At 60.8% G+C, this 22,906-nt stretch overlaps 1 protein-coding gene across 5 annotated transcripts in view; it reads left to right on the forward strand.

Moving 5' to 3' along the window:
* Positions 1–22,906, forward strand: part of CROCC (ciliary rootlet coiled-coil, rootletin) — a 34,908-nt gene that overhangs the window by 6,631 nt on the left and 5,371 nt on the right. For all 5 annotated transcript variants that reach the window (XM_064730374.1, XM_064730372.1, XM_064730370.1 and 2 more), the window contains exons 4-28: positions 269–352; positions 428–519; positions 820–985; positions 2,265–2,371; positions 2,448–2,654; positions 3,699–3,795; positions 3,867–3,962; positions 4,396–4,560; positions 4,984–5,162; positions 5,479–5,640; positions 6,295–6,439; positions 6,889–7,254; positions 7,984–8,177; positions 8,304–8,431; positions 9,809–9,960; positions 10,670–10,771; positions 10,850–10,984; positions 12,269–12,400; positions 13,758–13,996; positions 14,680–14,839; positions 14,919–15,086; positions 16,129–16,447; positions 18,789–18,910; positions 18,993–19,113; positions 22,553–22,704. In XM_064730374.1, coding sequence (XP_064586444.1) covers positions 269–352; positions 428–519; positions 820–985; positions 2,265–2,371; positions 2,448–2,654; positions 3,699–3,795; positions 3,867–3,962; positions 4,396–4,560; positions 4,984–5,162; positions 5,479–5,640; positions 6,295–6,439; positions 6,889–7,254; positions 7,984–8,177; positions 8,304–8,431; positions 9,809–9,960; positions 10,670–10,771; positions 10,850–10,984; positions 12,269–12,400; positions 13,758–13,996; positions 14,680–14,839; positions 14,919–15,086; positions 16,129–16,447; positions 18,789–18,910; positions 18,993–19,113; positions 22,553–22,704 — 3,990 coding nt within the window. The remainder of the gene's footprint in view (positions 1–268; positions 353–427; positions 520–819; positions 986–2,264; positions 2,372–2,447; positions 2,655–3,698; positions 3,796–3,866; positions 3,963–4,395; positions 4,561–4,983; positions 5,163–5,478; positions 5,641–6,294; positions 6,440–6,888; positions 7,255–7,983; positions 8,178–8,303; positions 8,432–9,808; positions 9,961–10,669; positions 10,772–10,849; positions 10,985–12,268; positions 12,401–13,757; positions 13,997–14,679; positions 14,840–14,918; positions 15,087–16,128; positions 16,448–18,788; positions 18,911–18,992; positions 19,114–22,552; positions 22,705–22,906) is intronic.

The raw sequence follows: 22,906 nt of genomic DNA on the forward strand, positions 1-22,906 counted from the left end.
TTTTATACCCTTAACCCGGATCCAATCCTGACTAATAGCAAAAGTGTTAGAGTGACCATAAGTGACCAATAGTAGAGTTAACAACATATTGCCTTACATAACTATAGAGATAAAGTACAAAGCAGATGTCCCTAGAGACAAGAAACTTCTTTGCCGCTGTGTCAGCATTCTATTCTCCAGAGGGCCCTGGCTAAACCTGAAGAGTTTACTACACTGGGATAATTTGGGGACAGCCCCCCATGGGTGTCACCCCCTGTCCCTCCCGCAGGTGTTGCAGTACAAGAAGAAATGCGGGGAGGTGGAGCAGCAGCTGCTGGAGAAGGCGACGGAGCTGGAGCAGGAGAGGCTGACGGTGAGGGAGGCTTTGGGGGTGCCCTGCCCCAAATCCCAAATCGGGGTGATGGCCAGCGGGGGGGTGTTCCCACAGATCCAGCTGGATGCCAGCGGCTCCCAGCCCGAGGAGGAGAGCAGCAACGAGCTGGAGAACGCCCTGATCCGCCTGGAGGAGGAGCAGCAGAGGTGGGCACGATCCTGGGGATGTGGGGATTCCTGGGGGATGCTGAGCTCGGTGATCCCCTGGGATCCCAGGAGCAGCAGAGGTGGGTGGGAATGTGAGGATTCCCAGGGGATTCTGGACCTGGTGATTCCTTGGGATTCCAGGAGCAGCAGAGGTGGGCAGGATCCCAAGGGGAGTGTGAGGATTCCTGAGGGATTCTGACCCTGCTGATCCCCGATCCCAGGAGCAGCAGGGATGGGTGGGATCCCAAGGGGAATGTGAGGATTCCCAGGGCATTCTGACCCTGCTGATCCCCATCCCAGGAGCAGCAGCCTGGTGCAGGTGAACTCGATGCTGCGGGAGCAGCTGGAACAGGCCAACGTGGCCAACGCGGCGCTGAGCGAGGACATCAGGAAGCTCACGGCGGACTGGGCACGGGCCAGGGACGAGCTGGAGCAGCGGGAGGCGGAGTGGAGGCGGGAGGAGGAGGTGAGAGACACCCGGGAGGGGATACGGGACACCGGGGAGCAGCCGCAGGGGGATGGGGGGATGTGGGATCATGGAGGGGGATGTGGGGTCGTGGGGATGCTGCAAAGAGCAGAGTTTGGGGAATATGGGGGCGGATGTGATAGGAAGAAGATGTGAGGCAGAGGGATGTGTTGGAGCGTCGGGGGTGGCACGGTCGGGATGGATGGAGATGAGAGATCTCTGCAGCCAGGTCGGGATCTTGGGGTTCATTGCAAAGGGCCAAGTGCAGGGCCCTGCTGGGAGCTGCCAAACACAGCTGGAGCAGGGCTGGGAGAAGAGAGGGAGAGAGGATGAGAGGGTAAGAGAGTAAAAGGGTAAGAGAGCAAAAGCAAAAGAGAGTAAAAGGGATAAGAGAGTAAAAGGCAAGAGCTAAGAGAGTGAAGTTCCCGTTCCAATACAATAGATCTTCTGTGTTGAATATTCTCATTCTCAATAACCAATCTAGTACAATATACAAATCCTACAGCATTTCCATACAGCCTATAAGAATCACTACATCACCACACTGTGTTACATTTTAAACCGTAAAAACTCCTCTTTGGGCCCCTTCTGCCAACCTGTAGGGTCTGCTCTGAGCCTTGGGCCTGTCTGCAAGCAGAGGGTGTTGTTCCATCCAAAGGGGATCACCTTCAGCAGCCACACCATTGTTTCCCAGTTGTTCAGTAACGGAGGGATCTCAAAGCTTGCTTTCATTTCAATCTCACTTATAGTTTCTATACTCTCAAAATCTTTTGCCAGGCAATCATATTTATAAGGCTTTCCTGTTTCATCTTCCCCAGCAGGATGTGGGGTCACTGAGGAGGGAAGCAGGGCCAGGGGGATGTTCTGTGGGGAAGGATTTGGGATGGGAAATGGAGATGAGGTGGGTAGATGTGTCAGGGACAATGTGGGGGATGTGGAGCCGTGAGTGATGTTCCATGGGGAAGGATTTGGGGTATGACACGGATGGGAAAGGGAGATGAGGCAGGGGGATGCAGGGATGTGTCAGGGACAGTTACACAGGACCCTGGCAGGGATGTGAGGTCATGGGGGATGTTCCATGGAGAAGAATTTGGGGGTTTGGGGGATGTGATGGGAAGGGGATGTGAGGCAGGGATGTGTCACCCCCACACCCCTCTCTGTGCCCACAAGAATTGGGGTGGGGCTGTGGAGGACTGTGGGGCTGATTGGTGTGGCCAGGGGGGATATTTGTGAATTTGGTGACCGTGGTGGATCCCTGATCTCGCTCCACCTCCCCCAGTCCTTCAACACCTACTTCAGCAACGAGCACAGCCGGCTCCTCACCCTGTGGCGGCAGCTGGTGGCCTTCAGGCGCCACTTCGGGGACATGAAAGCCACCACCGAGAGGTCAGCGGGGCCCGGGGCGGGATCCCTCCCTCCGGGGGTCCCTGGGGGTCCCACCCTGCTCCTCCTGCCCGCACAGGGACCTGTCGGAGCTGGGCCACGAGGTGTCGCGGACGGGCCGTGCTGCCCACGCCGCCTGCCTGCACCTGGCTGCCAACCTGCGGCTGGCCGAGAGCCAGGCGGGCGCCGCCCGCGAGCGGCAGGAGCTGCGCCTGGAGCAGCTGCAGGAACAGCTGGAGGCGCGGGCACGGGATGCGGAACTGGAGAAAAACACCCTGGCAGCCAGGTACGGGGATGGGGGCACCCGGTGGGCGAGGGGAGGAGTGGAAGTGCAGGGGATGGGGTACGGGATGGGGAGGGAGTGAGTCAGAGGGATGCAGGAGGACCAGGAGGGATGCAGGACTGCCAGGAGGGGTGCAGAAGGGATGCAGGAGCACCAGGAGGGATGCAGGAGGACAAGGAGGGATGCAGGAGCAACAGGACTATGTTCCACAGGAGATTTTGGAGATCTGGCACAGGACAGGAGGGAATATGGTCAGAGGGATGGGATGCAGAGTACCAGCGGGTGCAGGAGCATCAGGAGGGTATGAGGACACCAGGGATGCAGGAGCACCAGGATGGGGAGGATGCTCCCCCATGGGGCCATAGGGGATGTTTTGTGGGGAAGGTTTTGAGGCTGAGGCAGGGATGATGGGTGCTGGATGTTGGATGTTGGATGGAGGTGGATGTTGGATGCTGGATGCTGGATGTCAGATGCTGCGTGCTGGATGCTGGATGTTGGATGCTGGATGCTGGATGTTGGATTCTGGATGCTGGATGCTGCGTGCGGATGTTGGATGCTGGATGCTGGATGCTGGATGTTTGATGTTGGATGTTGGATGCTGATGCTAGATGCTTTATGTTGGATGTGTTGGATGTTGGATGCTGCATGTTGGATGCTGCATGTTGGATGTTGGATGTCAGATGCTGGATGCTGGATGCTGGATACTTTATGTTGGATGATGTTGGTGTTGGATGTCAGATGCTGGATGTTGGATGTCGGATGCTGGATGTCAGATGTTGGATGTTGGATGCTGGATGCTGGATGTTGGATGCTGGAAGTTGGATGCTGGATGTTGGATGTCGGATGCTGGATGTTGGATGCTGGATGTTGGATGTTGGATGCTGGATGTTGGATGTCGGATGCTGGATGTTGGATGCTGGATGCTGGATGTTGGATGTTGGATGCTGGATGTTGGATGCTGGATGTTGGATGCTGGATGCTGGATGTTGGATGCTGGATGCTGGATGTTGGATGCTGGATGTTGCATGCTGGCTGTGTCCCGGCCAGGCTGGCGGAGCTGACAGCGGCCCTGGAGCGGCGCCGGAGCGAGGATGAGGAGAAGGAGCGGGCGGTGGAAGCGCTGACGCTGCAGCTGCGGGAGCTGGTGGGTGCAGGTGTGGGGTTTGGGGATGCAGATCCGTCATTCCCGGCCTGATCCCATCCTGGGGCTCACAGGAGGCCGCGCGTGCCCGGGAGCCGACGCCGGAGCAGGTGCAGGCTCTGCGCTCCGAGCTGGAGCTGCTGCGCCGGACGCTGCACGAGATCACCCAGGTGCTGGGACACCCCGGGGCACCCGCAGCCAGGAGGGGCCTCTCCCTGTCCCAGTGTCCCCTCCCTGTCCCAGTGTCTCCTGCCTTCCTCTGTGTCTCCTGCCTTCTTCAGTGTCCCCTCCTTGCCTCAGTGTCCCCTGCCTTCCTCAGTGTCCCCTCCCTGTCCCAGTGTCTCCTGCCTTCCTCAGTGTCCCCTGCCTTCCTCTGTGTCCCCTTCCTGTCCCAGTGTCCCCTTCCTTGATTCATTTTTGTATTTCCTTATTCCCTCTTCCTGATTCAGTTTTCTCCTCCCTACCTCAGTTTCCCTTTCCCCCTTATTTGATTTCCCATTTCCCACCTCAGTTTCCCCTTCCCTGGACTCCATCTTCCCTTCTCCCTTCACTGACTTAATTCCTTTCCCTGCCTCACTTTCCCCTGGATTTTCCTGGGAACAGGCGGTGCTGGCAGATGACCCCGAGTCCCCGGTGCCCGCTGTGTCCCTCCCGTGTCCCCCCGTGTCCCCTTCGTGTCCTGCCGTGTCCCCTCTCCGCAGCCTCTCTGCCAGCGCCGCCGCTGCCGCCGTCCATGCGGCTCTGAGCCGGCGCCAGCTCCAGCTGCAGGTGAGCTGGGAGGAGGAGGAGGATGGGATGGGATGGGATGGGATGGGGATGGGATGGGATGGGATGGGATGGGATGGGATGGGATGGGAATGGGATGGGGATGGAGATGGGATGGGATGGGATGGGATGGGATGGGATGGGATGGGATGGGATGGGATGGGATGGGATGGGATGGGATGGGATGGGATGGGATGTTATGGGATGGGATGGGAAGGGAATAGGGATGGGATGGGATGGGATGGGATGGGATGGGGATGGGATGGGATGGGATGGGATGGGGATGGGATGGGATGGGATGGGATGGGATGGGATGGGATGGGATGGGATGGGATGGGATGGGATGGGATGGGAATGGGGATGGAGATGGGATGGGGATGGGAAGGACGGGGACAAGGATGGGATGTGATCAAGGCTGGCCCCCAGGAGGCCCGGAGCCAGGCGGAGGCGGGCCGGGAGGCGGCCGGGAGCCTGCGGCGGGAGCTGGGGATGCTGGAGCAGCGGCTGGAGCAGCTGGGAGCCGAGGCCGGGAGCTGCCGGCGGGCGCAGGAGGAGGCGCAGCGGGAGGGGCTTCAGCTGCGGGCCCAGGCCGAGGGGCTGCGCAGGTACCGCCCCTCTGTCTGTCCTGCGTGTCCGGCTGTGTGTCCCTGTGTGTCCGTGTGTCCGTCCCTGAATGTCCATCTGTCCCTGTGCATCCATGTGTCCCTGTGTCCATGTGCCCTTGTGTCCCTGCGCCCGTGTGTCCGTGTGCCCATGTGTCCATGTGTCTGTGTGTCTATGTGTCCGTGTGTCCACGTGCCCATGCGTCCATGTGTCTGTGTGCCGATGTGTCCATGTGTCCATGTGTCCCTGTCTGTGTGTCCGCAGGGAGCTGTGCCCATGTGTCCGTGTGTCCGTGTGTCCATGTCCGTGTGTCCGCAGGGAGCTGTGCCGCGCGGAGGCGGCGCTGGCGGAGGAGCAGCAGCGTGCGGGGGCCCTGCAGCAGGAGCGGGAGCAGCTGCGGCGCCGCAGCGAGAGCCTGCAGGACTGCCGGGACCAGGCTGCCCGCGACGCCCAGGCTGCCCACGAGCAGCTGCAGCACAGGTGGGTGTGAGGGCACGGGTGGGTGGGCACAGGTGGGCACAGGAGGGTTCAGGTGGGGACTGAGGTGTGTGCGGGGCCTACAAGAGGGTTCACATGAGCACAGGTGGCTCTGGGGGCACAGGTGGGCACAGGGGGCACAGGTGAGCACTAGCAGGTGCAGTGGCGACCCAGGTGGGTGTGGAGTCTGGGTGGGTAGAGGGTAATGGGGGTACAAGAGGGTTCAGATGAGCAGATGAGGTTCAGGTGGGTGTAGGTCGGCACAGGTGGCTGTAGGTGGGCACAGGTGGGGATAGGTGGGCACAGGTGGGGATAGGTGGATGCACGTGGGCTCAGGTGCATACAGATGCACATAGGCAGGTGCTGGAGGGCACAGCACCCTCAGGACCTTCCTAGGTGGGTGCAGGTGGGCACAGGTGGGCACAGATGGGTGTATGGGGGGGGTACAGGAGGGTTTGGGGGAGCACAGGTGGGTGCACAGGAGATGCAGGTGGGCACAGGTGGAAAGAGGTGGGTGCACAGGCGGGCACAGGTGGGTGCACAGGGGATGCAGGCAGGCACAGGTGGGTGCACAGGGGATGCAGGCGGGCACAGGTGGGCACAGGTGGACACAGGCTGGCACAGGTGGCACAGGCAGTGTGTGCTGTCCCCGCACAGCCAGCAGCAGGTGCAGGAGCTGGAGGCACAGCGGGCGCGGGCGCAGCGGGAGCTGCTGGAGGCGCGGGAGGAGCTGAGCCGGGCGCTGCTGGAGGCGGAGCTGGCCCGGGGCGAGCAGGAGGCGCTGGAAGAGGCCCTGGGCAAGGTGGGCACCAGGACCCACTCCACAGTGGGGCTGGGCACGGGTACAGGTGCATCCCATGGATACAGGTGCCCTCCCCCAGGAATGCCAGGCCTGCCCTGGGTGCAGCCCCGTGCCCCAGCTGCCCCCATGGCCCGGTTCCACAGGTTCCCACATACCCCAGGTGTCCCCAAGTGCCCCCTATGCCCCAGGTACTCCCCACGCCCCAAGTGAGCCCCAGGTGCCCCCCAAGCCCCAGGTGACCCTCTGTCCCAGGTACTCCCCAAGCCCAAGATGCCCCGGTGCCCCCCATGCCCCAGGTTCTCCCTGAGCCCCAGGTACCCCCCGTGTTGCCTTGCTCCAGGTACTCCCCCTGTCCCAGGTGCCCCTGTGTCCCCCATGCCCCAGTACTCCCCCTGTCCCCGTCCCCGCGTCCCGCCGTGCCCCCGGTGCCAGCCGGTGCCCGCTCTCAGGCTCAGGGCAGCTGCGGGGAGCTGGCGGAGGCCCGGCGGGCGGCGGAGGCCGAGGAGTCGCGGCTGCGGGACGCGCTGGCCAAGACCAGCGAGCTGGCGGCCGGGCTGGCCCGGGACAAGGCGGAGCTGGGCCGGCGGCTGGAGCGGCTGGAGCAGGAGCGGGAGCGGGGCCGGCTGCGCAGCCGGGAGCTGTGCCGGGAGCTGGCGCTGCTGCGGGCACGGCTGGAGAGCGGCCCCCGGCCCGGCAGTGAGTGGCGCGACCTGGAGAGGACACTGCGGGGCCCCCGGGACGACGGGCGGGGGCTGCGGGAGGAGCTGCGGGAGCTGCGCGGGCTCCACGAGCGGCTGCGCCACAGCCTGGGCCAGGTGGGCACCGCGGGGGCAACTGGGAGGGTGCTGGGGCAACTGGGAGGGGTGGGGAGGGTGCCAAGGGTAACTGGGAGGGGTGGGAAAGGGGCATGAGGCCACTGGGAGGGTGTCAAGGGTAAATGGGAGGGATGGGAAGGGGTCACTGGGCCACTGGGAGGGTGTCAGGGGTTAAATGGGAGAGTGCCAGGGACAACTGGGAGACTGTCTGGGGTAATTGAGAAGAGGTGGGGAGGGTGCCAAGGGTAACTGGGAGCGGTGGGGAGGGTGGCAAGGGTAAATGGGAGGGGTGGGAAAGGGGCATGGGGCTACTGGGAGAATGTCAGGGGTAAATGGGAGAGTGCCAGGGACAACTGGGACAGGTTGGGAGAGTGTCTGGGGCAACTGGGAGCAGTGGTGAGGGTGCCAAGGGTAACTGGGAGGGATGGGAAAGGGGCATGGGTAACTGGGAGGGTTTCAGGGGTAAATGGGAAAGTGCCAGGGACAACTGGGACAGGTGGGGAGAGTGCCTGGGGCAACTGGGAGCAGTGGTGAGGGTGCCGGGGGTAACTGGAAGGGGTGGGAAGGGGGCATGGGGCCAATGGGAAGGAGTCAGGGGTAAATGGGAGAGTGCTAGGGACAACTGGGAGAGATGGGGAGGGTGTCTGGGGTAACTGGGAGGGATGGGGAGGATGCCAAGGGTAACTGGGAGGGGGATGCGGTCCCTGAGGTGTCCCCGGTGTGCCGCAGGCGGTGCAGGAGCAGAGCGCGGCGGGCGAGGCGCTGGCGCGGGCGCGGGCGGAGCAGGAGCGGCTCCGGGCCGAGCAGGAGCGGCTGGGCCGGACGCAGGCGGCGCTGGCCCAGGACGGGGCCGGGCTGGCCGTGCAGATCGCGGCTGCCCAGCGCCAGGAGCGGCACCGAGACCGCGAGGCCGCCGGGCTCAGGTGGGGCTGGGCTCAGGAGGGGCTGCGTCGGGGGATGCCGAGCTCAGGGTGTGCCGGGGCGGGTCCAGCCCCGTGCCCAGCGCCATGCCCAGCCCCGTGCCTACCCCCGTGCCTGGTGTCCCGCAGGTCGGAGAAGGAGGGGCTGGAGAGTGCCGTGTTCCAACTGCAGCAGGAGCTGGCCCAGCTCCAGGCCCGCAATCAGCAGCTGGAGGCCCAAGGCCAGACCCTGGCCCAGGCCAAGGAGGCGCTGGAGGGTGAGGGGTCCCGGCCACCCGTGTGTCCCAATCGCCTGGCCATGCCCAGCTCCCACCCATCCATCCCCATCTTCATTCTCATACTATCCATCCCCATCCTCATCCTCATGCCATCTATCCCCATCTTCGTCCCCTTCCCATCCATCCCCATCTTCATCTTCAACCCATCCATCCCCATCTTCACCATCCATACCCATCCATAGTATCTGTTATACACATCTTCATCCTTGTCCATCTTCATCTTCACCGTCCATCTCCATCCATCATTCCCATCCTCATCCCTGTCCATCCCCATCCTCATCCTCAGCTCCATCCCTTTTCCCCTTTGACGGGGGGTGTCTCCATGACAGGGTGTCCTCATGACAGGGTGTCTGCACTGGCTGGGGTTGTCTCCAGTGACTGGTGGGTCCCCATTAGCTCTGGGGTGTCCCCATGAGTGGGAGTGTCCTCATGACTTTACTGTCCCCATGACCAGGGGTGTCCCCAATGACTGAAGGTGTCCCCATGACTGAGGGGTGTCCCCATGACTGGGCTGTCCCCATGACTCCGCTGTCCCCATGACTGCCCTGTCCCCATCACTGACGGCTGTCCCTATGACTGGGCTGTCCCCATCACTGAGTGGTGTCCCTATGACTGAAGCTGTCCCTATGACCAGGGGTGTCCCAATGACTTGGGGGTGTCCCCATCACTGAGGCTGTCCCCATGACTGAGGCTGTCCCCATGACTGAGGGGTGTCCCTGTGACTGAAGCTGTCTTCATAACTGAGGCTGTTCCCATGACTGCACTGTCCCCATGACTCTGCCGTCCCCATGACTGCACTGTCCCCATTACTGAGGGGTGTCCCTGTAACCGAAGCTGTCCCCATGACCAGGGGTGTCCCCAATGACTGAAGGTGTCCCCATGACTGAGGATGTCCCCATGACCGTGCTGTCCCCATCACTGACGGGTGTCCCCATAACTGAGGGGTGTCCCCATGACTGGGCTGTCCCCTTGACTCCGCTGTCCCCATGACTGCCCTGTCCCCATCACTGACGGCTGTCCCTATGACTGGGCTGTCCCCATCACTGAGGGGTGTCCCTGTGACTGAAACTGTCCCCATGACCAGGGGTGTCCCAATGACTTGGGGGTGTCCCCATGACTGAGGCTGTCCCCATCACTGAGGGGTGTCCCCATGTCTGGGCTGTCCCCATGACTGAGGAGTGTCCCCATGACTCCGTTGTCCCCATCACTGACATGTGTCCCCATGACTGAGGGGTGTCCCCATGACTCCGTTGTCCCCATGACTGGGCTGTCCCTTCCACTCCGCTGTCCCCATGACTGCCCTGTCCCCATCACTGAGTGATGTCCCCGTGACCGCGCTGTCCCCGTGTCCCCCAGCGGAGCTGGGCGTGGCGCGGCGGGAGCGGGCGCAGGAGCTGCGGGAGCGGCGCCAGGCGGTGGCGGTGGCCGAGGCGGCCGCGGTGGCAGCGGCGCTGCAGAGCGCCCGCGATGCCCACCGGGAGCAGCTGGAGCAGCTGCAGCGGGAGAAGGTGCGCACGGGGCGGGGGGAGGGATCGGGGGCACGGCGCGGGGATTTTGGGGTGCTGTGGTGGAGAGTTTTAGGGTGTGATGGAGGTTTTTTGGGTGTGATGGTGATTTTGGGGGTTTTAAGGGTGATTGTTGGGCAACGATGTTGGTTGTTGAGGTGAAATGTTAGGTTTTGGGATGAAATGTGTTTTGGGGTGCAGAGCTGATTTTTGATGCATGTGCTGACTGTCGAGGGCCCAGTGGTTATTTTTGGGGTGAAATGTTGTGTTTTGGGGCTCAATGGTGATTTTTGGGGTGAAACATAGATTTTTGGGGTGCAGAGCTGATTTTTGATGCGTGTGCTGATTGCTGAGGGCACAGTGGTGATTTTTGGGGTGAAACGTAGATTTTTGGGGTGCAGAGCTGATTTTTTGATGCACGTGCTGACTGTTGAGGGCCCAGTGGTTATTTCTGGGGTGAAATGTTGTGTTTTGGGGCTCAATGGTGATTTTTGAGGTGAAACGTAGATTTTTGGGGTGCAGAGCTGATTTTTGATGCACATACTGACTGTTGAGGGCACAGTGGTGATTTTTGGGTGACAGCCTTGATTTCTGACATTCCCACTGATTGTTGGGGCACGACGCTCGGGGTGCAGGATTGTTTGGGTTCGCTGGTGATTTTTGGGGTTTGCTGGTGATTTTTGGGGCTCACTGGTGATTTTGGGGCTGGCAGGAGGAGCTGGAGGCCGAGCGGGGCCGGCTGGTGCAGGAGCACGAGGAGCTGGTGGCCGATCTGGCGGCGGCGCGGCAGCAGCGCCAGAGCGAGAAGCAGCAGGTGCTGGCCCTGATATCCCCCTGTCCCTGTGCCACCCCCATGTCCCCCAGCCGTGTGTCACTTCCCCGATGTCCCCAGGCTCTGGCGCTGCAGGAGGAGGAGCGGGTGGCCCTGGCAGGGACATTGGCAGGGCTCCAGCAGAGCCTGGATGAGGCCACGGCCGAGCTGGAGCAGCGGCGGCGAGAGCTCACGGGCCACCAGGAGAAGGAGCAGGTGGGTTTGGGGGGCTCCCAGAACCCCCCCAGGGTGGCACAGAGCCCCCACTTCCACCCCTGTGCCCAGGTGTCTCCCCTCTTTGCAACCCCCATTGCCCAAAGTGTCCCCTGCTCCTGCTGCCACCCGTGCCTGAGTGTCCCCTTGTCACCCCCCAATTCCTGGGCATCCCCCACTGCAGCCCCTCCTGTCTGAATATCCCCTGTGTCTCCCCCCCACTCCCATTGCATCCCCCCATTCCTGGGTACCCCCCCATTGCAACCCCCAGCTTCAGGCTCTCCCCCACCATTGCAAGACCCCCCCAGTCTCCCCTTTTCTTGCAGCCCCCCCAACTGCACCCCTCCATCTCCTGCAGGAATGGGGCTCAGCTGTGGTACCTGAGCCCCCTCACCCCATCCCTGCATCACCCCCGCTGCCCCCCTGTCTCTGGGACCCCATCCCCACTGTCCCCCCCTTTCCAGGACCCATTCCCTTGCCCACCCCCTCTCTGCGACGCCATCCTCATTGTCCACCCCTCTTTTTGGGATCCATCCCCATTGTCCTCCTATCTCTGAGACCCCATCCCCACTGTCCCCCTATCTCTGAGACCCCATCCCCACTGTTCCCCTGTCTCTGGGACCCCATCCCCATTGCCCTCCCTCCTTCTGGGACCCATCCCCATTGCCCCCACCTCTCTCTGGGACTCCACTGTTCCTTCTCTCTCTGCGCCCCATCCCCATTACCCCTCTGTGTCTGGGACCCCATCCCCATTGCTCCCCCTCTCTGGGACCCCATCCCCACTGTCCCTCCCTTTCCAGGACCCATTCCATTGCCCCCACCTCTCTCTGGGACTCCATCCTCATTGTCCCCCCCTCTTTCTGGGACTCCATCCCCATTGCTCCCCCCTGACCCCTGGGATCCGTCCCAACTGTTCCCCTCTCTCTGGGACCCCATCCCCACTGCCCCACTCTCTCCACGACCCCATCCCAACTGTCCCCCTTTCTCCAGCACCCCATCCCCACTGTTCCTCCTCTCTCTGCACCCCATCCCCATCACCCACCCATCTCTGGGGCCCCATCCCCACTGTCCCCCCCTTTTCCAGGACATATTCCATTGCCCTCCCTCTTTCTGGGACCCATCCCCATTCCCCCCTCCCTGTCCGGGACCCCATCCCCACTGTCCCTCCTCTCTCTGCGCCCCATCCCCATTCCCTCCTCCCTGTCCGGGACCCCCTCCCCATTGTCCCCTCTCTCTGGGACCCCCAAAGGAGGGAGGGGGGTATCAGGATGCCCCCGTTCCCCCCAGGCCTTGGCGGCGGAGCTGCGCTCGCTGCGGTTGCGGGCGGAGGAGGCGGCGCTGAGCCACGAGCGGGAGGCGAGGGCGCTCCGGGACCAGGCGGCAGCGGCGGCCAAGCAGCGGGACAGCGCCCTGCGGGAGGTGAGCCGCACCCCAAAACCCCTTCCTGCCCCCCTGAAACCCCCAAATCCTGGAGTTCCCCACACCCCAAAACCCCCTCCAGCCTCCCTGAAACCCCCAAATCCTGGATTCCCGCTGCCCAAAATCCCTTCCCGGACCCCTGGAACCCCCAAATCCCTGGAGTTCCCCACCCCCCAAAAACCTCTTCCCAGCCCCCCGAAACCCCCAAATCTCTGGATTCCCCTGCCCCCCAAAACCTCTTCCTGTCCCCCATGAAATCCCCAGATCCTGGAGTTCCCCGCCCCCCAAAGACCCCTTCCCACCCCCTGAAACCCCCAAATCCCTGGAGTTCCCCGCCCCCCTGAAACCCCCAAATCTCTGGAGTTTCCCTGCCCCCCAAAAACCCCTTCCTGCCATCATGAAAACCTCAAATTCCTGGAGTTTCCTGCCCCCCTGAAACCCCCAAATCCCTGGATTCCCCTGTCCCCCAAAAACCCCTTCCCACCCTCTGAAACCCCCAAATCCCTGGATTCCCTGCCCCCTGAAACCCCCAAATCCCTGGAGTTCCCCGCCCCCCAAAACCCCCTCCAGCCCCCCTGAAACCCCCAAATACCTGGAGTTCCTCACCCCCAAAACCCCTTCCCGCCCCCTGAAACCCCCAAATTCCTGGAGTTTCCCGCCTCCCTGAAACCCCCAAATCCCTGGAGTTCCCCCCCCCTGAAACCCCCAAATCCCTGGATTCCCCTGCCCCCCCAAAGACCCCTTCCCACACCCTGAAACCCCCAAATCCCTGGATTCCCCTGCCCCCCCAAAACCCCTTCCTGCCCCCATGAAATCCGCAAATCCCTGGAGATCCCCACACCAAAACCCTTCCCCCCCCTGAAACCCCCAAATCCCTGGAGATCCCCACACCCCAAAAAACCCCTTCCTGCCATCCTGAAACCCCCAAATCCCTGGAGTTCCCTGCCCCCCAAAAACCCCTTCCCGCCCCCCGAAACCCCCAAATCCTGGATTCCCGCTGCCCAAAATCCCTTCCCGGACGCCTGAAATCCCCAAATCCCTGGAGTTCCCCACCCCCAAACCCCTTCCCGCCCCCGAAACCCCCAAATCCCTGGAGATCCCCACCCCCAAAAAACCCCTTCCTGCCATCCTGAAACCCCCAAATCCCTGGATTCCCCTGCCCCCCAAAACCTCTTCCCGCCCCCCGAAACCCCAAATCCTGGATTCCCGCTGCCCAAAATACCTTCCGGACCCCTGAAATCCCCAAATCCCTGAGTTCCTCACCCCCCTGAAACCCCCAAATCCCTGGAGTTCCCCGCCCCCCAAACCCCTTCCCGCCCCCTGAACCCCCCAAATCCTGGATTCCCGCTCGGGGCAGGCGGAGGAGGCGCGGGTGCAGCTGCAGGCCGGGGCCGAGGCGCGGGCGGCGGCGCGGCGGGAGCTGCTGGAGGCGCAGCGAGAGGCCCGGGACAGCCGCGAGGGCCGCGACACCGAGCGGCGGCGGGCGCAGGAGGCGCGGCGGGCGCTGGGCGATGCCGCCCGCGAGAAGGAGGCGCTGCAGCGCTCCAACGAGGAGCTGCGGGCGGCCCTGCGGCGCGCCGAGGGAGAGCGCATCAGGTGGGGAACCGGGGTGGCCTCGCCGGGGGTGCAGGGCCTTGGAGGGGCAGGGGGATGCTCGGGGTTGGGGGGATGCTCAAGGTTGGGGGGATGCTCAGGGTAAGGGAATGTCCAAGCTGGGAGATGCAGGAGTGATGGGTGGGACAAGGGGCTGCTCGAATTGGGAGATGCAGGAGTTGGGAGAGCTTGGGATAAGAGAAGCGCAAGTTGGGTGATGCTCAGGATGAGGGGAAGCACAGATTGGGAGATGCAGGAGTTGGGAAAGGCAGGAGTTGGGAGATGCTTGGGATGAGGAAAAGCATGAGTGGGGAGATGCAGAAGTTGGGAGATGCTTGGGATGAGGGAAGCACAAGTTGGGTGATGCTCAGGATGAGGGGAAGCACAGATTGGGAGGTGCAGGATGCAGGAGTTGGGACATGCTCGGGATGAGGCAAAACAGGATTTGGGAGTTACAGGGGTGATCCCCACCCTGGAAGGCGATGCCTGGGGTGGTGTTGGTGTTCCAAGGGATGCTCAGGGGATGCTCAGGTTGGGATGGGGCGATGCTCCAGCTCGGGAGGACGCTCAGGACAAGATGATGGCAATTTGGGGCTGGGGAACACCCGGGATGGGCGCAGCTGGGGCACGGCCGGTGCTGGGGCCGTGCTGCCCCCCCGGGCACTGCCAGCCCCCGCTGCCCGCAGCCTGAAGCGCTCCGGGGAGGACAAGGAGCAGCGTGTGGCGCTGCTGGAGGCGGCGCGGGCGGCGGCCGAGCGGGAGGTGTCGGAGCTGCGGGCGGCGCTGCGGGGGCTGGAGCGCGCCCGCCTGGAGAGCCGGCGGGAGCTGCAGGAGCTGCGCCGCCAGGTCAGGGACGGCGACACGGGCACGGGGGGTGGCACTGAGCCCCGGCGTGTCCCCGAACCGCCGGTGGCCTCGCGGGCAGGTGAAGGAGCTGGACAGCGAGAACAGCCGGCGGGGCCGGGAGCTGGGGGAGCTGCAGGCGCGGGTGGCGCTGGAGGAGCAGCGGGAGCAGCGCAGCCGCCGCGAGGCCTCGGGGCTCCGGCAGAAGGTGGCTGAGAGCGAGGCCGGCACCGAGGCTGCCAGGAAGGAGGTGAGGCCGGCCCCAAAGGTGCTCAAGAACCCGCTGCGGGTGTCCCACATCCCAAAGTGTGCCTGTGCCCGTATAGATGGCTGTCCTGTGGGTCTGGAGGTGTCCCTGTCCCCTCAGGCCTTAGCTGGGTGCCTGTTGTCCCCAATCATTGCCACCACTGTGGTATCCTGTCTCCCTGGGGGCTCCTATTGCTCCACCCCCTGCATCCCTGGGGTTCCCCTGTGACTGCACTGCTCCATCCCCTGCATCCCTGGGGTTCCCAGTGACCCCACTTCTCCATCCCCTGCATCCCTGGAGGTCCCATTGCTCCATCCCCTGCATCCCTGGGATTCTTATTACTGCATCCCGTGCATCCCTGGATGTTCCCACTGCCACATTGCTCCATCCCCACCTCTCTGGGGTTCCCATTGCCCCGCTGCTCCATCCCTTGCATCCCTGGGTGTTCCCATTGCTCCATCCCCCTGCATCCCTGGGTGTTCCCTGTGACCCCACTGCTCCATCCCCAGCATACCTGGGGTTCCCATTGCTCCCTTCCCTGCATCCCTGGAATTCCCATTGCCCCATTGCTCCATCCCCTGCATCCCTGGATGTTGCCATTGCCCCATTGCTCCAGCCCCTGTGTCCCTGGGAGTTCCCACTGCTCCATCCCCTGCATCCTTTGAGCTCCCATTGCCCCACTGCTCCATCCCCTGCATTTCTGGGGTTCCCAGTGACCCCATTGCTCCATCCCCTGCATCCCTGGGTGTTCCCATTGCTCCATCCTCTGCATTCTTGGAGTTCCCATTGCCCCACTGCTCCATCCCTTGCATCCCTGTGTGTTCCCATTGCTCCATCCCCTGCATCCCTGGGATTCCCCATCACCCCATTGCTCCATCCCCCGTTCCCTGGGTGTTCCCATTGCTCCATCCCCTGCATCCCTGGGATTCCCATTGCCCTATTGCTCTATCCCCCTGCATCTCTGGGGTCCCCCATCACCCCACTGCTCCATCCCCCGTTCCCGTCCCTCTCACCCACCGTTCCCCTCTCCGCCGTCCCCCCTCAGCTGCAGCAGCTGCAGCAGCGCCTGGCGGCGGCGGAGCAGGAGTTCCGGCGGCGGGAGCAGGAGCTGTCGCGCAGCCTGGAGGAGGCGCGGGGCAATGAGAAGAAGCTGCTGGCGGACGCTCGGAACCTGCAGCTCAAGGTGGAGGCGGCGCGGGCCGAGGTGGCGGAGCTGGGGCTGCGGCTGAGCGCGGCGCAGGGCCGGGCGCAGGGGCTGGAGGCGGAGCTGGCCCGCGGCGAGGAGCAGCGCAGGAGCACCGAGTCCCGCCTGGGAGGGCTCCAGGCCACCCTGCTCCGCACCGTGGCCGCGGCCAGGGCCAAGGGTGAGCGGCCCCGGGGCTGAGGGGAAGGGAAGTGGCAGCCCTTGATGCAGCCCTGGGGGTCTTCAACACAGCGGTGCTCCGGCCCCTGCATCCCGGGGGTCTCCCATTGCTCCATCCCTGCATCTTAGGGGTCTCCCAAACCCCATTATTCCACCGCTGCATCCTGGGGGGTCTCACAAACCTCCTGTTTCCATCCCTGCATCCCAGGGGTCTCCCAAAACCCATCATTCCACTGCTTCATCTCGGGGGGGGGGGTCTCACAAACCCCGTTATTCCATCCCTGCATCCTGGGGATCTCCCAAAGCTGTTATTCCACCCCCTGCATCCCTGGATTCTCCCAAACCCCATTATTCTATCCCTGAATCCTGGGGGTCTCCCATTGCTCTGTCCCCTGCATCCCGAGGGTCTCCCAAACCCCGTTATTCCATCCCTGCATCCCTGGATTCTCCCAAACCTCCTAATTCCATTTCTGCATCCTGGGGGTCTCCCAAATCCCATTATTCCATCTCCTGCACCCCTGAATTCTCCCAAATCCCATTATTCCATTCCTGCATTCCAGGGGCCTCCCAAATCCTGTTATTCCATCTCTGCATCCCAAGGGTCTCCCATTGCTCTATCCCCTGCATCCTGGAGGTCTCCCAAAACCCATTATTCTATCCCTGCATCCCTGGATTCTCCCAAATCCCGTTATTCCACCCCTTCATCCCTGGATCCCCCCAAACCCCATTATTCCATCCCTGCATTCCTGGATCTTCCCAAACCCCATTATTCCATCTCTGCATCCTGGGGATCTCCCAAGCCCTGTTATTCTATCCCTGCATCCCTGGATTCTCCAAAACCTCATTATTCCATCCCTTCATCCCTGGATTCTCCCAAACACTGTTATTCCACCCCCTGCACCCCAGGGTTCCCTTCACTCCATCCCCTGCATCCCAAGGGTCTCCCAAAACCCATAATTCCATCCCTGCATCCTCCCAAACCCCATTATTCCATCTCCTGCACCCCTGGATCTTCCCAAACCCTGTTATTACATCCCTGCATCCTGGGGGTCCCCATTACTCCATCCCCTGCATCTTGGAGGTCTCCCAAACCCCATTATTCCATCTCCTGCACCCCTGGATCCCCCCAAACCCCGTTATTCCATCTCCTGCACCCTGGGGTCCCCTTCACTCCTTCCCCTGCATTCCAGGGGTCTCACAAACCTCATTATTCCATCCCTGCATCCCAAGGGTCTCCCAAACCCCGTTATTCCATCCCTGTATCCCAGGGGTCTCCCATTGCTCCATCCCCTACATCCTCGGGGTCTCCCAAACCCCATTATTCCATCCCTGCATCCCTGGATCCTCACAAACCCCATTATTCCATTCCTGAATCCCCCCAAACCCCGTTATTCCATCTCCTGTACCCCGGGGTCCCCTTCACTCCATCCCCTGCATCCCCACATTTTTCCATCCCCTGCCTCCCTGGTGTCCCCCGCTGCTCAGTCTCCTCCTCCCAGGCTGTTGTCCCCCTGTTGTCACCCCTGGTGTCCCCCTGTCACCCCTGGTGTCCCCCTGTTGTCACCCCTGGTGTCCCCGTGTCACCCCTGTTGTCCCCCTGTTGTCACCCCTGTTGTCCCCCTGTTGTCACCCCTGGTGTCCCCGTGTCACCCCTGTTGTCCCCCTGTTGTCACCCCTGTTGTCCCCCTGTTGTCACCCCTGGTGTCCCCGTGCCACCCCTGGTGTCCCCCTGTTGTCACCCCTGGTGTCCCCCTGTTGTCACCCCTGGTGTCCCCGTCACCCCTGTTGTCCCTGTGTCACCCCTGGTGTCCCCGTGTCACCCTTGTTGTCCCCCTGTTGTCACCCCTGGTGTCCCCCTGTTGTCGCCCCTGGTGTCCCCGTGTCACCCCTGTTGTCCCCCTGTCACCCCTGGTGTCCCCCTGTTGTCACCCCTGGTGTCCCCGTGCCACCCCTGGTGTCTCCCTGTCACCCCTGGTGTCCCTGTGTCACCTCTGTTGTGCCCCTGTCACCCCTGGTGTCCCCCTGTTGTCACCCCTGTTGTCCCCCTGTTGTCACCCCTGGTGTCCCCCTGTCACCCCTGTTGTCCCCCTGTCACCCCTGTTGTCCCCCTGTCACCCCTGGTGTCCCCCTGTTGTCACCCCTGATGTCCCCCTGCCACCCCTGGTGTCCCCCTGTCACCCCTGGTGTCCCCCTGTTGTCACCCCTGGTGTCCCCCTTTTGTCACCCCCGGTGTCTCCCTGTCACCCCTGGTGTCCCCCTGTCACCCCTGGTGTCCCCGTGTCACCCCTGGTGTCCCCGTGTCACCCCTGTTGTCCCCCTGTTGTCACCCCTGTTGTCCCCAGGCGGGGTCCCGGAGGGTCCGGGCAGCCCCGGCTCCGTCCCGGATGCCGATGCCGATCCCGAGGCGCTGCGGGCGGCGCTGCGGGAATTCCTGCGGGAGCTGCAGGACGCGCAGCGCGAGCGGGTGCGTGTCCCTGCCGTCCCTCCTGTCCCCGTTGTCCCCAAAGGGCCCTTCCCGGCCCGATCCCAGCCCCCGTTGCCGGCAGGAGGAGCTCCGGGGCCAGGTGAGCAGCCTTGGACGGCGCCTGGCGGAGGCGGAGGCGGAGCGGGACAGCGCCGGGGCCCGGGCACAGCGGCTGCAGAAACTGCTGGATGAGAGCGAGCAAGGTGATGGGGATTTTGGGGGTTTTGGGGTGGTCTGGTGGCTGCTGGAGCCGCCACAGCCAGCGGGGGCTCACAGGGAAACTGAGGCACAGGGAGGAGGGTGAAGCTGCTTGGAGCAGAGGATGCTCCTCAGGATTTCCTCCAAAATCCTGGTGGGAAAGCTCAGAAATCCCAGTAAACTGGGAAATGAGGGATTCAGGGTGGTCTGGTGGCTGCTGGAGCCGCCACAGCCAGCGGGGGCTCACAGGGAAACTGAGGCACAGGGAGGGGGACGTTGGTCAGAGAGGAGGATGCTCCTCGGGATTTCCTCCAAAATCCTGATGGGAAACCTCAGAAATCCCAGTAAACTGGGAACTGATGGATTTGGGGTGGTCTGGTGGCTGCTGGAGCCGCCACAGCCAGTGGGAACTCGGAGGGAAACTGAGGCACGGAGAGGGGGTGAAGCTGCCCAGGGCGGAGGATGCTCCCTGGGATTTCCTCCAAAATCCTGGTGGGAAACCTCAGAAACCCCAGTAAACCCCAGTAAAACCCTTCTGTTCCTCCTTTAAACACCAGTACAAAGTGGTAAAAAATTCCATATATCCTTCTAACCCCAATAAAATGGGTAAAAACCCCTCATGGATGCCAGTACACCAGTACAAAGTGGTAAATAATTCTATATATGCTTCTAACCCCAATAAAATCTGTAAAACCCCCTCATGGATGCCAGTACAAAGTGGTAAAAAATTCCATATATCCTTCTAACCCCAATAAAATGGGTAAAAACCCCTCATGGGTGCCAGTACAAAGTGGTAAAAAATTCCATATATACTTCTAACCCTAATAAAATGGGTTTTATACCCTTTACCCCAGTAAAACCCCTCTGCATCCCCCACACACATCCCTAAAACTGGTAAAACCCTCATGGATGCCAGTACACCAGTACAAAGTGGTAAAAAATTCCATATATCCTTCTAACCCCAATAAAATGGGTAAAAACCCCTCATGGATGCCAGTACACCAGTACAAAGTGGTAAAAAATTCCATATATCCTTCTAACCCCAATAAAATGGGTAAAAACCCCTCATGGATGCCAGTACACCAGTAAAAAGTGGTAAAAAATTCCATATATACTTCTAACCCTAATAAAATGCATAAAAACCCTCATGGATGCCTGTACACCAGTACAAAGTGGTAAATAATTCCATATATACTTCTAACCCTAATAAAAAGGGTTTTATACCCTTTACCCTAATAAAACCCCTCTGCATCTCCCACATATCCCAGTGAAACTGGTAAAACCCTCATGGATGCCCACAAATCCCACTGGAACTGCTAAACTCCCCTACGGATCCCATGTAAATACCAGTTAAACTGGTAAACTCCACAAAACCCAGTAAAAGTGGTAAAACCCCCTGTGCAAACTCCATAAATCCCAATAAAGTGGGGCAGAACCTGTCTGCACCCCAGGTAAATCCCAGTAAAATTGGTAAATCCCTCATGTATTTCCTGTAAACCCCAATGAAACAGCTGAAAAAAACCCTGTGCAAACGGCAGAAATCCCAATAAAATTAAATTAAGGATCCCAAAACATTAAAAAGTAGCAATAAAAAAATAAACCATTAAAAAATTCCCCATAAACTGCAGTAAAACTGGGGAACTCCCTGTGCAGTCTCCATAAAAGGATTAAAACCCTGTGCATCCTCTTAAACTCCAGTGAACCCAGTAACCCCTCCAGTCTGTCCCCATAAATTCCAATAAAACCCCAATAAAACCCCAATAAAACTGGTAACGCCTCGCTGCATCCCATGACCACCCAAAGAAAACTGGGAAATGCCCTGAGCAGATGCCATAAATCCCAATAAATGGGTAAAACCCCCCCTGAATCTCCCAGAAACCCCAGTAAAATTGGGAACCTCCCATGCCTCCCCTGTAATTCCCAGTAAAACTGGGAACCCCCTGTGAAAACTCTTTAAATCCCAATAAAATGGGTAAAACCCCATAAACCCCAGTAAAACTCCCCTGTATCCTGCATTAACCCAAATTATCCACTCTGCACCCCCCAAAACCCCAGTAAACCCCCATAAATCCCAATAACCCCTGTAAGTCCCTCTGCAGTTCCCATAAACCCCAATAAAACCCTCCTGCATCCCCCATTAACCCCAATAAGCCCCAGTAACCCCAAACATCCCCTATAAACTCCGATAAACCCCTCTGCAATTCCCATAAACCAAATAAACCCCAGTAAAACCCCATTGCAACACCATAATCCCCAGTAAAAGCACACTGCACCCCACAAACCCCAGTAACACCCCACAAACCCATTAAAACCCCCTTCCATCCCCATAAACCCCAATAAAATCCTTTTGCACCTCCACAAACCCCATTAAAACCCTCTTGCACCCCCAGAAACCCCAGTAAAACCCCACAAACCCCATTAAAACCCCCTTGCACCCCCACAAACCCCAATAAAACCCCTCTGCACCCCCACAAACCCCAGTAACACCCCACAAATCCCATTAAAACCCCCTTCCATCCCCATAATTCCATGAAAACTCCTTTGCACCCCCACAAACCCCAGTAACACCCCAGTGCTCCCTTGCAAACCCCATTAAAATCCCCTTCCATCCCCACAAACCCCAGTAAAACCCCTTTGCTCTCCCACAAAACCCCAGCAGAACCCCAGTAAAACCCCACTGCAGCCCCACAAACCCCATTAAAATCTCCTTCCATCCCCATAAACACCATTAAAACACCCCTGCGCCCCCCACAAACTCCGGCAAAACCCCATTAAAACCCCTCTGCACCCCCACAAACCCCAGTGCACCCCTACAAATCCCATTGAAGTCCCCTTGCACCCCCACAAACCCCAGTAACACCCCACAAATCCCATTAAAACCCCCTTCCATCCCCATAATTCCATGAAAACTCCTTTGCACCCCCACAAACCCCAGTAAAACCCCTCTATACCCCCACAAACACCAGCAACACCCCAGTGCACCCCTACAAATCTCATTAAAACCCCCTTGCACCCCACAAACCCCAGTAAAACCCCTCTGCACCCCCACAAACCCCAGTAACATCCCCACAAATCCCATTAAAACCCCCTCTGCATCCCCACAAACCCCAGTAACATCCCCACAGAACCCAGTAACACCCCCTTCCATCCCCATAAACCCCAATAAAATCCCTCTGCACCCCCACAAACCCCAGTAAAACCCCAGTGCACCCCCACAAACCCCAGTAAAACCCCTCTGCACCCCTACAAATCCCATTAAAACCCCCTTGCACCCCCACAAACCCCAGTAAAACCCCTCTGCACCCCCACAAACCCCAGTAACACCCCCTTCCATCCCCACAAACCCCAGTAAAACTCCCTTGCCCCCCCACAAACCCCAGTAAAACCCCCTTGCACCCCCACAAACCCCATTAAAACCCCCTTGCACCCCCCCAATCCCCGCAGGGCGGCGGGAGCTGAGCGGGGCCCGCGCGTCGCTGCTGCTGCAGGACGAGACCCTGCGGCGCTCGCAGCGGGAATGCCGCGGGCTGCGGGAGCGCCTGAGCGCCCTGGAGAGCGGGATGCGGGCGGCCGAGAGGGAGCGGCGGGCGGGACAGGTGCGAGCGGGGCGGGAACGGGGGAGCGGGGACGGGAATGGGGAACGGGGAACGGGAATGGGGAATGGGAGCAGGAACGGGAGCGCCTGAGCGCCTTGGAGAGCGGCATGAGAGCGGCCGAGAGGGAGCGGCGGGCGGGACAGGTGCGAACGGGAACGGGAACGGGAATGGGAACGGGGAACGGGAATGGGGAACGGGAATG

This window comes from Zonotrichia leucophrys, chromosome 21 (genome assembly GCF_028769735.1).
Source record: "Zonotrichia leucophrys gambelii isolate GWCS_2022_RI chromosome 21, RI_Zleu_2.0, whole genome shotgun sequence".
Classification (NCBI taxonomy): domain Eukaryota; kingdom Metazoa; phylum Chordata; class Aves; order Passeriformes; family Passerellidae; genus Zonotrichia; species Zonotrichia leucophrys.